This window comes from Corvus cornix, chromosome 1A, assembly GCF_000738735.6.
Source record: "Corvus cornix cornix isolate S_Up_H32 chromosome 1A, ASM73873v5, whole genome shotgun sequence".
In the NCBI taxonomy this organism is placed as follows: Eukaryota; Metazoa; Chordata; class Aves; order Passeriformes; family Corvidae; genus Corvus; species Corvus cornix.
Genome location: NC_047057.1, coordinates 39,419,817 through 39,437,790, shown reverse-complemented (window position 1 = coordinate 39,437,790; position 17,974 = coordinate 39,419,817). Strand labels below are relative to the sequence as shown.

Genomic DNA, 17,974 nt, shown 5'->3' with positions numbered 1-17,974 from the left:
AAACATAAACTGATAACAGTAAATTGGTTCCCTGATTTAACAAATTATGTTTCGGTATATGAGAAGTATCAGATAAAAAGCAGTAGAAATGTATATGTTAAGATATCACCTCTCTCTGAAAGCTTGTGGCTGTGGCTCTGACACAGCAACAGTGAGAAACTGCAGAAATTTATTGGAAATAAAAATAAAAAAGTAAAATAAAAAAAATTGGGAGAGAACAACTGTAGCTTTCCACCATTAGGTGGTAACTAAACTCTCATTTAACAGGCTTTGTGGCATATTACAGACATAACAAAGGGAGTGAAATCATCTGTAAATGGCAGAACTGATTTCAGCTCTAGGTGCTAACACAGTCTTAAAAAGCACTTAATATTGGATAGGCAATAGAAACACACCTTGACTCTAAACTCCAGAGCAATTCAGATGGACATTTGGACCTGTTGGAGGAACTCAGCTTGTGTAGCTAATGTTTACATGTAGTTACACAAGGATAACAGAGAAGGGTTTTCATCTTATGGGCTTATATTTTATTAAAGCTTATATTTTATTAAAGAGTGGATTAAAAATTCTTTAAATATATGTTTTCCTGGGGAAAAGGTTATTTGACTATATTTTATTTTGCTGCAGCTGATTAGTGACTGTTGGAAGGGGCCATTGTACATAGCAGCAAACTGAATTGCTGTTAGTGAGTTTTTGTGCAGACAAGGGCAAGGTAACTGTCTACAGTAATAAAATTCCATGTTCATCCTGCATTTTTTTTTTCATTTCTGCTTACACTCAAGACCATTACTAGTTCACAACTGGTAGATGTCCTGTTCATTATGTCTGTTGTAGGTAAGATGAATAGAAGATACTGTTAACAATTTTTTTGAGAAATTTACCTCCTGTTTTTAATTAAAATTACTGTAAAACATAGCTACATTTGCTTACCCCTTGGGTGCTTTTAAAATTATGCTGGTTCTCATCTTCTTCGATGTAACCCATGGTCTCTTCAAATCATTTTATTGCTGAGGGTTATAATTTGCAGTTAGCAATTAGACAAGATGCAAGTGGGACATCCAATAACAAAGCTCAGTGGTATAATAGTGTTCTTCAAGGGAAATGTGATGTTTTTCAGTGAGTGTATGAATATTTGCAAAGCTGAACAACAATCTGCTAACTAGATTCCTTTTTACATACTAATTTGAGATGAGTCTCATTGGCAAGAGAAGTGGGATGTGGGTTTATCTTCAGTTTTGTGATTCATGATCTTAATGGGATTTAACTTTAATGTTGAAAATACTGACAAGATAACGACTTTTGTTCCACAGCTTTAGAAATACTCTTATTACCATTACAAATGTGAATCTTTGTTAAAAGTATGCTAAACTACACACATGCAAACAACACGCTGAGGTTAGTCATTAATGCCATGTATTCCCAGAAACCCAAGTGCTAGCAGCTTTCACAGTTCAAGAACATATAGATTATAGACCATGACCCTTTTAGTGACACTTTTAAATCCATTTCTGCAGCAATGTGCAGTGTTAAATGGCAACTATTGCAGTTTCCATTAACAGATTTCCCTGTTTCCCAGAGCCTTCAACAAATAGTTCCAAAAAACAAAAAAACCTTTAAAGTTTTTTCCAAGGTTTTTTTGTAAAATCATGTTTTATACATAGTTAATACTATAATGGAATCATTATTTTTTTAATGGCTGCGTTTAATTTGCACATAAATTTTCTCCTGTTCATTTTAAACAATTATCGATCCCTTGCAACATCCTTTTGTGTTAATAAGAATCATATGATAAGTGGCATTCCAAAACCCTATTTTCTTTCTGGTTAATACACTGGTTTTTCCATCTTTCCTCATCTTTCCACAGTAGAAACTGTGGCATGAAAAATACAGCTTTACTTACATTTATTACCTCAAAGATACTCTTTAGGAACCTGGTAAACATTGGGACTGTAGAATATTAAATTAGAGAAACAACTGGTTTGACTACATATATCACTGTACTACCGTACGCTTTTCCTCAGCATTTGTTCCAATTGCCAATGCTGTTTCCAAATGCCTATAATCTCTGACACATAGATTATATTTTAAAACACTCAAGCTTCCTTTTAAAGCCTTTTTGTTACAATTGCTTCTGCAGAGGTTTACTTGACTTTGAGGCTAAATTTAACTCCTGGAGCTCTCAGAGATCTTGCAGGAGTTTTCGATCATAGCTCACTGTTTCATGTAACTCATTATGTTCTCCTGTTTAGGCAGTGGGTTTCTTCCTGACAGTGGGTTAGTTTATTCATTACGGTGCCCTAATGTTAATTTTATAGCATTTATGAAAGCACTCATCACTGAAAAGAGAGGGTGGTTTGCAATTTCTGATTCCTTATGTTCCATACCAGAGACAGCAGAAAATGTATCCACTTATTCGGCAAAGAACTTCCAAATACCATGTTAATTGCCAAACTTCTGCTATTCAGGGCAAGTCAAGAAAACAGTAAAAAAATGTAGTAAAACTTGTTACAGCTGAGGAAAGTTTTGACTCTAACCATGAGGGATGCTGCAGACATGACTGTGGTATCATAACTGCTAATGAAATATTCTATAGTATTTAATATATATATGTATTTCAAAGTGAAATCTTAGCTAAATGTGGCATGTCATTTTTACCCATGGTTGCATATTTGTATGCCTAGCTTCTTCATTTACAGTTAGGTTAAGGCATCTTTTTTACAGGGGTTTCTTGTTGGCCTTAGGCTTGCTGTGTAAATACAGTTCAAAGTGATTTTTGAAGTAGAAGTTTTGTAAAAAGACTGGTTTGCTGGGAAAAATAGCATGTGCATTTGTTGAACATATAATTTACACAAAATTTCATCAATCCAGAATTCAGAAATTATAGATATCCAAACTTTGGATGAAACTGGGTGGAATTCAGGGACTTTGTTTTTCTGAAGGCCAGGCAGATGACTTATATCTATTTCTGGTGACTTGAGACATACACTTTTTTGCAAAGAATCTGAAACACCCTTCCTCTATAGTATCTCCTTTCACCATATTTTCTCAGAATCATGCCACTGCAAGTTACTGCTTTCTGAACTCTCCCCTACATGTTAATTTTTTTAAATGTCTTTTTAAGCTATAGATTTGCAGAGGTCTGACTCTAAAGAGATATTCTTTGTGGTCTGAACTTTAATTTTAAATGTCTGTGTACATGTATCAAAATATATCTTTTCTGCAAAGTTGCACATAATTAAAAATATCTTGATTTCAAATGTAATTTTTAGATGCTATACATAATTGCTTTTTATTCTGTCTTTAACCTTAGTCATCTAGTTAAATGTTACCCCTGCAGAAAGTTATTGTTGCCCTTAAGTTTTAAATGTGGCAGTGATGCAAAATGATGATTTTTTTTTTTTTATGGTTATTTCTTATACTACATGCTTTACAGCGTTCATTTATTTCTCTGCACATTGGAATTAGTATGTGTAGCATGGCAACTGAAGAGGTTGAAAATACAGCAGCACCATATCCTTCATTGCCTAATTTTTTTACAAAGTGAGAAAGAACTAAGCACGAGAAACAGTCAGTTAAGTTGCCATAACTATTTCATTTTGTCCTCAATTAATTCTAATCTGAGTTCTCAGAGGAGAAAAAAAACCCACTAAAATCCTTTGTGGATATTCAGGGCAGCAGGACTGATTTTGCATTCACATCTCTTTTTTTCACTAATTTCATGTTTCACTAAAATACAGAGCAGAATAGGTCTAAAATTCAACACATTTTCCAGATAGCAACTGACGAACAATAATTTCTATTGACAAATATTGACATATTTGAGGTGAACATTACTACTGCATTTGCAAGAGTGGTTTCTTAGTACAACTTCCATAATCTTCTACCACAGAGAAAAATCTTCATACTTTGGCAACTAAAAAACATATATTTTCTACCATGAAAGCAGATAATGATTTTGCAGATAACAGTATTTTTGTACAAAAATCATAGTGACTTAAGCCTATTTATGTATTTACCACAGTGTAGTGTGTGCAATGCAGAAATGTCTATTAAATATGTTCACCAGCTTTGGTCTTCTTCACTGAAATGGTTTTGCAGAGCAGAAATGTGTTGCTTCCTAAATGTCTTAGAGTGTTTTCAAAAGGCATCCTGAAATGCTGTGTTCTTTTTCCCCTCCATTTAGCATGCAATCACCTGTCATAAATCCTAAAATACTGATGTCATGTTCTCATTTTGCACTGTCATTTTGTCTAAGTTGAATGCTTCCCATGTGTTCTTTAGAAGACACCAGTTTGTAAGACAGGATTCATGGTCTGTGCTCACGGGTTCATGGAGCACTTAAGGAAAAATGTAGCTGAAGAATGAAGATTTTTATTCCTTAACAAAGCCAGTTTGATTAATAGTTTTAATAAAATGTTTGATATTGAATAGTTGCTAGCTTGTATATATTTTTTCTATGTATTTTTATATTCTTTTGAATATTATGTCACAAATACAATTGTTATTTCTGGTTATATTTTCTAACTATTCTAAGATCCCAAGTATGAATGGATTCAGCTGCTTCAGAGTTTTACTTCTGTTAGGGAAGGATTCAGACTCTTGAACTGAGATGAAAAATTCTGGCTGCTAAGTATCTCCACTGCAATTTTGATTTTTTTTTCAGAACCTTGTGTCATGGCTAATTAGTTCTTCTTCTTTTTATTTACTTGTTAAATTTTTATGGGATTTGTTATATAAGGATTTGTGACTAGAGTAAATCCCAGTGTCACAGGTTTATCATTGAAGAGTAGAGTCTTGTTCTGCTCAATTTATTCATAAAATAACCTGAGATTGTTTGCAGTCTCTCCATTTTTTGCTATGACACATTGCTGTGTACCAACAAGAACATGCACAAATTACTCTTAAACTTCTGTAAGCTGTTATTTGCATTAAAAGAAAAAAAATTAATTTTACTAAAATAATGCTTAAGGGAGCATGACAAAAGGCAAAAAGCAATGTCAAACTGTGACTTGCTACTTTCACATTCTTTACTCTTCTCCCAAAACCTGCTGTGCAGCTATGATGCAATTGTTTAAATATACATTAAAAGAGCAGTGAGATCAATATTTGAAATGTTTTTTTGCAAATCTCTTCAAATCTACTTCATTTTTATGTCTGACAGAAATATTTGATTTAATGAACACTTAGTCCCCAATGATTAGAAACTTGGGTGATTTAATGCCTTGTTTTACTGAATAAATGATGACTGGAGATTAAAAATTCCCAGTTTCCTTTAGACCTTGAAGCACAAACTTTCCATAAAATTAGCATCTTCATCAAAATGAGTATATACCTAATCCAGTATATTCTTTCACTTGTGTGGGTCTGTGTTTTAAAAGCATTTATTTTATAGGTTGCTCATTGTGAAAACAAATTAGGTGCTACTACTGTAATGTAAAAATAAGAAATAGAGCTACAAATTCTATTACAAACACTTATACTATTCTTCCCTTCAAATGTTATATTCTCATTTTTTTAATACCTGTGGCCTAAGTCTTCAGACTTTTGCCTTTGGGGAGATTGTATTTTCCTATGCATTAACAATTGTGGATGAACCTTAACTGCAATTTAGATTGCTGCAGAAATATAAATATATAGTCATTTATTTAGTAGCAATATATTCCGTCTTCACTTCCATATTGAAGTGCTTCTATTGCACATTTTTGCTATGATTATTACCGCACTACAACGCTCCCAACAGACCTCCAGTAAAGGACCAGGATGCCATTTTGTTAGAAAAAAAATACTGTAACATGGTTCCTGCTCTATAGCACTTAAGAGTATAAATTTGTCTCATGGTGTCCACTGCTCATACAGATGTCGAATGGACAGCATTACTGTAAAGCCCAGGTAGCACAGTGACCTGTGCAATAGATGTGGTGAGCAACAATTACTCTTTTTGCTACCATAGGAGCTCTGTAAATGTCTCACAGGACTCAGGCTCATCCGATACTCTTTGAATATTCTTGCTCCTAAAAGCATAGAGATTAATTCAGCTGGGATGACTGGTTAGCTGTTTCTACAGCAGAAAATGTAGGATGCAATCCAATAGAGTTAATGGGTTCATAAGTATTGATAGATAGACTTGGCTAAATGGCATAACTTGATTTTTGACAGCCGATGGCTGAGGTGGCATCTATTCAGGTGCACAGTCTGTCACACAATTGTTGTTCTGGGACCCTGCACAGTTCCTGGTATGTTGTATGAATTCTATCACGCTCACTGTATTTTAACTCCATGTGTGGGAGTTAAATACTGGGTACATGTGCCGTCTCCCCAGCTCCAAGCCTGGTTCTTAATGGAAGAGAGGTTGGGTCTGCAGGCAGGAAGGAAGTGGCAGTGTTCCCCATGAAGTCCTGCAGCTAAATAACTGTAGGACACAGTATTCATCATGAAATAACACTACTGCTCTACAATAAATCAGCATGTATGGGTAGTTTTCTGGATCTCATGAGGTTGAGTTATTTGAGTTATTTTGGGAGTCTGTACAGTGTTTTATATTAATCAGTAAAGAGGGATCACAGAGCGTGCCTGACATTTTTGCACAGCAGCAAACAAATATATCAATATATGACAGAGCTCTGTGAAGCTGAAGAAGATGCCTCAGAGACAGAAGATAAATAGATCTTCTGATATCTCCTTTATTCCAGAGAATTACAGAATAAGAAAGCTCTGTGTTTCCAGCACAGATTTTATGGATTTCTAATTTACCACACATTTGCACCCAAAGCAGAAAAAAGGGAGAAAGAGGAAATAGCATAGCAGCCAAGGAAATACAAGCTGAGAAAACACAGGGATCACATGAGCCAGATGTGTGGTTGAGCATTTTTCACAATTGTTTGCCAACACACCTGAAAACTCCAGGAGATTAATGCAATTGGAAGGTTACTTATATATGGTTAGTTTAGGGATTGTTCATAGTCAGCATGAGATTAGACACCTGGATAATTCCAGTTTGGATTTAATGCCTTCTATTTGGCAATCTACTTAGGGAGCTTAACAAATCAATGGAATGCAACTCTCACCGGACTTGATTTCAGAAGGTCTCGTTAGCAAATGCCTTACTTTAAACACACTGACTTGCTAAAGTAAAGAACATAGCATGTAGGTGAAGGTGTGCTTAGCTGACATGCATTGGGGAGCTCACTATGACTTGTATAAAGTATATCCATGAAGATTTTTATACCTAATGTTTAATTTGCTCACAGTATTCACAGAGTGCCTTTCATGAGACATCAGAAAGAATATATCATTTCTCTTTGATCTGTTATTTTGGGAATCATAAACTTTGAGATGGATGCCATTTTATCCTGCACTGGAGGTATGAATTCAGATCCCAGAGCATAGCTGCTTATCTTTCTGTCTGTGTCAGCTTTGGGGTAATTTGTCATTTGACATTTGTCAAATGAGATGTTCAAGCGGATGAAGATAGTTTCATGGCAAGAATTAGGCTTGCAATAAAGGATTGCAAGACAAAATGACTCTTTACCATTAATTATCTTTTTGCAGATCCATCTTGATGATTACCCTTTTTTTTTAATCAGCTGGAATAATATATTGTTTTAACATTTCCTCAATGTTCGTCTTTGGAATGATTATTCAATTTTCTCTTTATATGTTAAATATTAAATGATTTGTTAAAATCATCTACTAACTCTCAAACCAGATTTTAAATAGTATAACAAGATCATAGTATCTTTTATGCTTATTACTCTCCATAATAATTTTTTAATGTATGAATAGACCTTGCATGCTGAATTTGAATAAAATATTTAAATCTATTACATGAGTCAATCAATAAAATCAACTTTAAGCTTCACTATGTTTATATTTATTAATCAGTATTCCCATTAACATATGAACCAGAAAATGTGTCATTTGTGTTTTCAGATTGGATCATCTCAACCCTACAGTGCACATGCAGCTCTAAGAGTATTCTGCAAATTCATAATGTGGTTAAATAGCAAGATGTTTTGCATATTTTTTCTTTTAATTTAGTGCAAACAACTACTCATCATATATGCCTGTAATAGAAATAAATATAGGAATAATTTTACTTAGAATTCAAAAATGTGAACGATATTGTGGGTTGGGTTAGGAAATGTCAACATCAGTAAATAATAAATAATCTTCATTGATACTAATGGACACCATCAGTGTATAGGTGAAATTATTATAAAAGGAGCTGTAGAGGACTTGACTTGGTTCAATCTATGGAAAATGAGCCTGCGTGCTTAACTTGGCACCTGGAGAGTGTGGTTTGAACCCCTTTAATGATGTAGAATATGTGGTTACATACAAATAGAAGGAGAAAAAAAAAAGAAACCATATGTATAATTCCACTATATTAGAAAAAAAAGTCAGATTCCATTCTGCAATAATCCTAGGATAAAGGCATTATTTTAGAAGTTCCATGTACAAGGAATGTCCTTTGTAATTAAAAAATTGATAAAATTTGTATCAGTGGAGCTCATCTCCTCGATCTTCACTGGAGAAACCTGGGGAAAAAATTACTACCAGTAAGAATGTCATTGAAAAGTATTGAGATCTTGACTAAAATTAAATGGGTACCTTTGGCTTAATACTTGAAATACAGACTGTAATTCACTCTACTGAGCTTCAATTTCAACCGAGTGGGAATGAAATTTAAGTTGGGATTTTTTCCACTTGTACATGCAGATCATGGCTTTGATAGTATTTAATTGTATTTCTAGGATAAGGTTCATTTCCTTTCTGAATATTTCTCATATCCTATCTATCTGTTGTATATTTTCATGTTTTCTACAGTCAGGAGCAGAGATGGTGATTTTAATACAGATACACTGTATAGGAAAATGTGATAAAACTGAATATACATGCAGAACAGTGGTTTTCATAACAGACGCATCCAGTCAAAATAAATCTAAGCAATCTCAAATCTCTAGGTGACAATATGCAGACAAAGAATACAAAATTTCATTTGGGGAAGGCGGTTTTTACTCATAGGGACATATATTGATATAACCAAAAGAGGAAAACAGATTTGCAGTGCAAATAGCTAAGCACTCTTTTTCAAACTGAGCAGGATTTTTCAAACTGAATTATATTTGTTAGACAGGGGTACATTTCAAGTAAATGCTTTATGTACTAAGAGCAACTACATAAAGCCCTAGAGGCACAAATATCTGTGTATATATTATCATATATATTAAATATATACATGCACACTATGTATACATGTTCAATAACATATATTGTTGAAAAGAATGAACATTATAATGTTTCTGTCAAATCCATCCTCAGCTCTGACAAGCTGGAAATCAGACCCTACCAATGAACTCTGAAGATTTTGAGTACTGGTCTTTGTTAGAGTAATAATGAAAGAACGGTAGTTTCACTACTGTTTTGTTGAGCTTGGTAAGCAAAAAATAAAGCAAGAGAAATTAGTCAGCAGGTGTCAAATACACACTATAATGCAACCATGTAATTGATGTTTGTTATTATTTTCCTATTGTGCTAGTCTCTGAAAAAGACAGTTCTCTCCCTGTGTTGTATTTCATACAAATTTTGTGACAAATTAAAAGTACTACATTTTTGTTTACTTAGATAAGGGCTTCTGCAGAAAATGTACTGAAATGCACCTGGTAATCTCTGAAAAATCTTGACAGATTTTTCATAATAGCACCTGCACCATTGCTTTCAATTCTTCTGTTTTCTAAGTGCTGCTATAGAAACAAATGGTGCATGCTCTAGAGTACATGTAGTAGCACAAGACAGGTATTTACACAGTAAAAATTTGGTCCACAATTTACAATGAAGCAAAGACTAATAAACCCTACTGCATTATTACCAGCCTAAAGTGTGTTATTACTTTTAAAGTACAAAAATGACTGCTGCCCCAGACATTTAGAGTTCAGAAGGAGTCAGGGCTCAGTGATGGTGCAGACAGGTGCAGGAGGCTCTGCGGTCGGTCAGCCCCCTGCTGCAGCCAGCTGAGTGCCACAGCTCTACGGTGCCCCTGGACCACAGCGCCCTTGTCACCAACACAAGTGACCTCCACAGGCGTGTCAGTAAAGCACTGATAGCTAGGACCTTATCAATAGTTATCACAAGCACAGGCTGTCCACAGTAAAGGACCATGGGGTTAGTATTTTCACGTTTTCCATTTAAAATTAGGAATCTGCCACAGGTTCAGAGCTTTTTCAGTCGTTTTTTGCGTGTTGTCATTCATTATGTGTGCTTCCACAACATGAAAGCAGAGTCTGGATGTGCTGTCCACCATACAAGCAGGATTGCAGAGAGCAGTGCCAACACCAAGATTGTAAAAATAGAATAATCAAGAAAGAAGCTGCAGAAGCAAGAGGTGTTAGCTTTCTTTGAGAGAATTTGAAGCATAGGAGGTAAAGACTTACTTAAACTGTAAAAGATGTGTAACTGAGGGCTGGAGCCCAGCATACTAGCTACTCACAAACATACAAGATTTGTTTTCATTACTCTCTGATTTTCTGCTAATGTCTGATCTCCAAGGCTCCCTCATGAGGATGATTTCACTTTAATTAGTATTTCTATGTAACAATGAAAGCTAAACAGCAATATTAATTAAAGGTCAGCAATCTCAAAAAGGGGGAATTCATTATGTAAATATGTTGAAAATATATATTACCCATAATTTCTGCAGTTTTTTATTTGAATAAAGTAGTATTTTTCTTGACATGTCAGGACAGGTTTTAAAGGACTCAATTGTGTAAAGTTTCTAGAAAGGTCACCACTAAATAGCAATAAAATACAGCAAAGTTCCAAGCTAATAGAAAATAAACCTAGCTGAGGTTGTCAGTCAGACACAAACATTTAGGTTACAAGTGAAATTTGTAATAAAAAAGCCTCACTTGAAAATTTGACTGATTCTTTTTTGGTTTACATCATTGAATGGGAGAGAAGACAAAGAGCTAATTTAAAAAAAAAATAAAAAATGTTTTTTTCTTCCCCCAAAGTGCAGTGTTAGGACTGATGGTTTCATTGCCTGCCTGCCAAAGTTTTTTTTTCAGTCAGAAAAGACTTTTTCCTTTATTTCCTTTATTATTTTTTCCCTTGAACTATGGCTAATCTTGATTACTATGCTATATGTTCCATAGATATTTTAATTCCTAGGTATTCTGAAAGTAAAGCCCAAAGTCTGTATTTGCCCTTTCAAATGCCCCTGGTTGTAAAACTCAGAACCTCCATTGCTGAATGGAAGAACTAAAGCATTTCAAAACTAAAGTCATTTTTATGGAGATTCATTTTTATTATTTCAAAAGACTTTGTATGGATCTATGAGTTTTGTTCATGAAATCAGAATGTGCTATTTATGATAGCCTGAAGAGCATCTTGTGTTCTCTCTCTCTCAAATGCTATGTATATAGCCAGCCATCAGTCCTGTGCAGTTCATTTGACTATGATACTGAACCATACTGAGATTTATTTCAGTGTTGGAAGATGATGTAAACAAATTCAGTGGTTTAAGGTAGGATAAGTTTATGAAAAACAGCTTTTCAAAAGCTTAAAATAATTTAATTGCTTTTTTAGAATCACAGAATCATAGAAAGGTTTCAGTTGGAAGGGACCTTAAAGACCATCTAGTTCCAACTCTCCTGCCACAGGCAGGAATGCCTTCTACTACACAAGGTCTCTCAGAGGCTCATCCAACCTGCCCTTGAATGCCTCCAGGGATGGAGAGTCCACAATCTCTCTGGGCAACCTGTTCATAAAGTGATGAGGCACTGGAACCTTATAAGAAGTAAAGAATTTCTTCCTAAGATCTAAGCTAAGCCTGCCCTCCTTCAGTTTAAGGGCATCCTGCTTTGTCCTGTCACTATATAGAGAAGTATATTAAGTATTCCTAGTACAGTTAATTGCCTGAAGACTGAAACTGTAATGAGATAAAAAATGGCCACTCAAGTTACAACAGCAGAGGTACCTGGTCATTTAGGATTTTTTATATTTAGAAATGGATTCTGATCTCACACATCTCAAATAATTTTAAATTAATTAATTTGCAATATACCCAAAGTAAACATGCAGAGTAGTGCTTTCCCTGCTTCATTTTGTGTCTAATGAGAGACTTTGTGCTGTAAATAAATGCACTTCATCTTCAGGTATAGTTTGTGGGTTCCAGTATATTTTCATTTTGTCTAACAAGCCTATTTCCTATTTTGCCAGGTTTTGTGTCCTGGTTTTTCCTTTCCTTTTTAGTTATCCTTCACAGTTTTGTAGTTTTTCAACTACATGTGAATCTTTTATTTCTTTCATTTTTATATCTTAGTGTCCTACTAAGGTTAGTAATCAGACCGTTTCCCTTGTTAAATAGAAGGAATTGGTGCTATTGCTCACTGATTTATAATCTCACGTTATCTTTATTAATTATCAAAATTGTCTTATTACATTGTCCTTTTCCAAGGACACGGCTGATGGGTGTGGCTCTATCAGGTAATTCTCCAGATCAGTACAGGCTCATGCATTTATCTTCTGCTCTATGGTGTATTTTATATTTGAAATCAATATTCCCTTAACACCTGGATTCAGACTATTAGATTCGGCCATTTATGGAAATGGAGACCAGCTCAAATTTTGAGCCTGAATTGCTGAATCCTAGCTTCATTAAAAAGTATGTGATTCAACGGTATCTGTAGATAACAGACACAAATTCTGCTAAGATTTTAGAGAGAATTTATGTGGGTAGTATAGTGGAGGTATTTACCAAAACTTTAAATTCAAAAAGCTGGGCTTTAGGAATGTTGAAATTATTTTATAGTTGAGACAGAAAGGCAGAAGTTGTGTAAGGTTATGTTCAGAATCATTATGACAGAGTAGGCCTTAGAAATTGTGCCATTTGTTTCTAAGTACTTTTGACTTCTGGAAGACAGAATCTAAATAATTGGAAATTCTTTAAAATGTTGATGTCCCTTGTCAGTCATAAAACTTACAGGCAAAAGTGAGAAGGATGTTGAGGATCAATATGCCGGTGAGAAGAGAAGAAGCTGAAGGAATATTTCTTCAGACTAGAGGGTATTTTCATGGACTTAAGCTACAAAAGTTAGAAAGGTCCAACTAGAAGAGTAATACTCTACATTTTATTCTTAAACAGACAACAATCACTTCATTTTTCTGAATCAAAAAAAAAAAAAAGAATGTATCAGTTCTGCTGAATGCGCTTGGCAGAGAAAGAGAGCCACATTTAGGCTTTCTTTAGACTCAACTATGGAGAGACTCAAAATTTTACTGGTTTAGAATCACATTGAAAGTCATTACTGTGGTCCAGGTCAAGTGTGCTAAATAGGAAAATAATGTCTGTGATTTTAGAAATGGAATATAATAATTTGAGGTCCACAAGCAGAAGCTGATAAAGACAAAAATATGTGATATATGTGATATATTTGTTCATATTTTAGAAGGTATAATTTCAACTTCAGTGTTTGGGTTAACTGTCCAGCTTTGGGTACAACAGTCCTAAATAGAATGATGATATTTATCCACATTTATTTTCTATTAATCTGTCTTGGAGCAGGGGGGAGGGGGGAGAATTTTGATTTGTTTTCAGCCACTGTGATGCCATCCTCAAGAATATTACCTTTTACTTTCCAAAACAAAGAACATAGAATGGAAACCATCAGGAATTAATGTTAGAGGTTAGATAATATGTAGGTACTTAGAAAGCTGTCTGTGGACATGTTTTGTAGTAGATATTTTAAGCTGGATATAATAAACATAAAAAAATTAATAGAACAGATAGGCATTTCACAAAAATAATATTACAAAATTTTATCTTCCTTGAACGATCATTTCCTTACCTAGATCTCTGCTATTATTGATGTCTCCCATTGTAATGATCATTAGAATTTAAGAAGTTTTGGAGTCTACCTAGGAAAAATTTAGAGTAATCTATGTCTTCACCCAGGTCATCAACCCTTCTTCCATGTTTTGAAAACCTTTTTTAAAAGTTACACAGTGATTAAATTAACACTTAAATTTGCAAATAATTTGCACATTATTGAAAGTTAAATCAGAAATAAGTAAGTAATAAAAAGGAGTATGATAGCTATTAAAAACTTTTGCTTCAACAAAATGAAAAGCAAAAATTTATGTTTATTTGTAAGACACTGGAGAATTTCCATTCTTCCTTAGGAGCACTAATTCTGCTTTAATATATTCATTGAATCAAGAATAGAAAAAGAATGAAAACAATTTAGCTGTGTGGTTCTTCACAGTTTAGATCTGTTATCTGATGACTATCCGAGAGCTGAAACTTTTACAATGTGCCAGACTTCAAACTGTTTGCTGATCCTGTATATATTTGCTCTGCATTCATTACAGTAATAAAATCATTGAAACTGTAATGTTTAACAATGATGGATTTTTGGCAAAGTGATTGTTCCCAAACATTAAAAAATCAAGAAAATGCCTCCAAATAATGATACACAATATTCCATTCTTTTATTTGCCTGTCATCTAAAAGGAACAATTGATTTTTGTTTTCTTTTTATTTATTTACTTGCTTGGAAAGTGGTGGTTCTATGGTACCTAAAAACCCCTAGAGTCTAAGAAAACTTAAACTCTTTTGAATACGTGCTGAAATGACAACATTTGGCACTAGTGTTTAAAGAGTATTCTTATTAAGCTAAAGGGCTGTTAAGGATTTGTTTTAGATACAGGTGATAATTCAAAATGAAGGCATAGTGATGTCTGCTTTTTAATGGATCAACAGAAGATTATCATATGGAAAATCCAGATCTATTGTTGCCTGTCAATTAACATATCCTATGATTTTACATTTTTTTTACATTAAGTGTAATTGCTCTATATCAATCAGGATTTTATAATATGTGTGTTGTAGTATCTCAATCTGCGTGAAAGTCTCTTTAAGCACTAATTGATGGCTAATTTTGTTTGGTGAAAGTCATCATTTCGCTAGTTTTGATTTGAGAAATATTTGAACCATAAAGAAAAAAAAGTGAGTGAAGCTATTCAGAAAACAGGCCACAAATATTAAATTACTGATGAATGTGCACAAAGTAAGACTATGCTAATGAGGTTATACCAGTCCTTCTTCTGTTATTTGAGACAGATGTAATTCTCTTATTTAGGCAAAATGTTTTAAAGTTCAGTGTATTTGTACAACCCCTAAAGACACAGATTGCGTCAGACAGTTTTAGTTCCCGTACTTGTAGTTTCCTATGATTGCTTGGATGAAATGCTGCCTTCAAGTCTTGGTCTTGGCAGTGAAATCAGTGGGAGTATATGACTTCTACAAGGGCTGTAACTTGGAATTTTTAGTGAGCAGTGAATTAGCCTGCTCATCAGAATCTCATATTACAGCAATTTTCAACATTTATATTAAGGAAGAGCTGTTTAAAGTGGTGAGTCTCTTACATCTCAAATGTTGGTCAGAGTGATTCAAATGGTTAATGATTTAAATATAATTTAAAAAAAACATATTGGAAAAAGAGTTTCAAATTAAAATTAAATTATTCACATCAAAGTAAGTTTATCTTTATGTCAATTAGAACTAAATTAAACTATATTTAATTTAATTAAATATCCCACAAAATCTTGGCTGTAGCACATGCATGCCAGGTAGTACTACCTTATATTCTCCCTCCTACCCCGTGCTTTTGTATTCTAGGACAGGACAGTCTTTTAGGGTGTTTCTGACTCAGGACCTGTGCAGACAAAATACGGTGACAGAGGCCTTTAAACTTACACCAGCTTTCCAAAAACAGCATCTATACATCCTACCAGTGTTCTGCTGTGTTTAATACATATTGTTATTCATCAGGTAAATCATTTACTGTATGTGCTCATGAAAGCAGAACAATACAGAGATATCTAACTGTGCAATTTAATGAAATAAATTGTTCATATTAGCCAGATCTTCCAGCTTATCATAGTATACAAGGTAAAAAAATTAGGACCTAAATCTTTCTATCCTGTGTATTGCCTGAGAGTAAGCCACGAAGTCAGAGAGAAAGCAGTAGCTATTTTCCAGTAGCTGCATGGGATTTTTAGTAGCATTACCAATACATAACCAATATTTTAAATACAATAAAACCTGCTTGTATATGTGCTAAAATGGTCAATGAATAGTAGAGCATGTTAATGTACATGCTTTTCTTAACAAAAACCACGTGAAAAGTATGTTGCTGTTAGTGGTGGTGGGAGGCTGACAGAAAACCAGCACTTTGTTTTACATCACTTGGGTTTGATTCATAGCTTCGTGGTACTGTTTTCTTATAGCACAAGTTTGGCATTCATTGAATTCTGTATAAAAGAGTAAGTCTTGTTCTCACAAAAAAATCAATGGCTAAGTGCTGTTTCATCTTTCAGGCTAAAAAAAAACTGTCCTACCACAAAATTAGGATGGAAGACAAGCCAGTGTTGTCTATTGTGTCATTTATGGATTCCTTTGTGTCCTTAATTGCCTTTAGACATCATGAATATGTTTGGGTTTTAAACCTCTCTGCATATAATGACCAAATTTTGCAAATACTAGAAAGGCCAACATAGAATTGAATTGTTAATAGATTTTAAAAATCACCTGCTCAGTATTTTTCTGGTTGTTTTATATACATTAACCACTTATTTTCTTTCTTTTGCAGATTGTAGCTTTGCGTGAACAAAATGCACACATTCAAAGGAAAATGGCAGCTGGGGAAGGGTCGGCTGAATCAGAGCATATTGAAGGAATGGAGCCAGGGCAAAAGGTTCATGAAAAGGTATAAAATGTTAGTTGTCATTAAATCTAACAATCAGTGTGATAAATAATCATGCTTTAGATTTTAGTAATGTGAATATTTTATGGGATGTCTGCCTACTGAAACCCATATCAAAAAATTAGCTTGTTTAAATGGAGAACAAATGCAAATGGACAGGTCCTTGCTCTTTGATAGGATATTGAGTTAGACCCATAGCTTATAACAAATTTTCTTGGAATTTTTTGCATAATGCTACAATTTTAAGTACTATATGCTGCTGAGTGATCCTTTGTAGGTTGCATACAGAAGAGCAAGGTGTAGTGGCACGTGTGTGTGGAAGGCTGTATGTGCAAACATTCCTGCAAAAATAGACCCTAAGGGGATGACAGAGACCTAAAAACTAGAAAAAGTAATTTTTCTCTGTGCTGCCTATGGATGATCTTCAAATTCATGTCCATGCTTGTATAGAGAGAAGCTGCTTACGTAGCACTCCTTCAGTCAGAAATAGGTGTATAGAATTCTGGCCAAGTATTTGCTGCTTAATGCTCAAAGATGACAAAATGTAGAGACTGATTTAGAAAAAAAGGTCTTTTCCTAAGCCTTAGATTTCCGTATTGACAAAAACCAAGCTGAGCATCTTCCTCTTTTGCTTCAGAATTGTTAAATTAAAATGATAGCATAACATAACATTTGGCAGACAGCTGAAATGAGTAGAGCTGCTGCTTGGAATTGTGCATTTTTGTGTAATGCCGTATGATGAACAGCGGCATAAATCTTACTTAGAAAAAATAGCTGTCATCATTACTTATTTTATAGGCAATCCAATTTCCAATGGTGCACTTGCAGTGCAAGCATTAATTTTACACATTTTGCAGTTTGTGTGTATTTTCCTTTGAGTAATCTATGTGTTTGAGAAACACGCAGTAAACAAACACTGTTCAGCTACATTCCCCTCTTTGAAAAATCTTACTCAGAGACGCATCTGTGGAATTTTGATAAACAGTGTACACCCCACTCGCTTGTGCTTTTAAATACAAACACACTGTTTAGCTGAAAATCTCTGATTTTCCACTTTCTTTCCAAGCTGTATCTTCTGATTTGACCCACTGGGTTCACTGCTTGTAAGCAGAACTAAGTGGAAATAAGACTATCCATCCTTTAAGAAAACTTTATGTTTAGACACTAATGAGAGGAATGAAATCCAACATAACATATTATGATCAATTTTT

The 17,974-nt window shown here is 34.3% G+C and overlaps 1 protein-coding gene across 10 annotated transcripts in view; it reads left to right on the top strand.

Annotated features, from left to right (window-relative positions):
• The window catches only part of PPFIA2 (PTPRF interacting protein alpha 2), a 296,049-nt gene that overhangs the window by 198,854 nt on the left and 79,221 nt on the right, over positions 1-17,974 (top strand). For all 10 annotated transcript variants that reach the window (XM_010413748.4, XM_010413749.4, XM_010413746.4 and 7 more), the window contains one exon: positions 16,650-16,766. In XM_010413748.4, the coding sequence (XP_010412050.1) occupies positions 16,650-16,766 (117 nt within the window). The remainder of the gene's footprint in view (positions 1-16,649; positions 16,767-17,974) is intronic.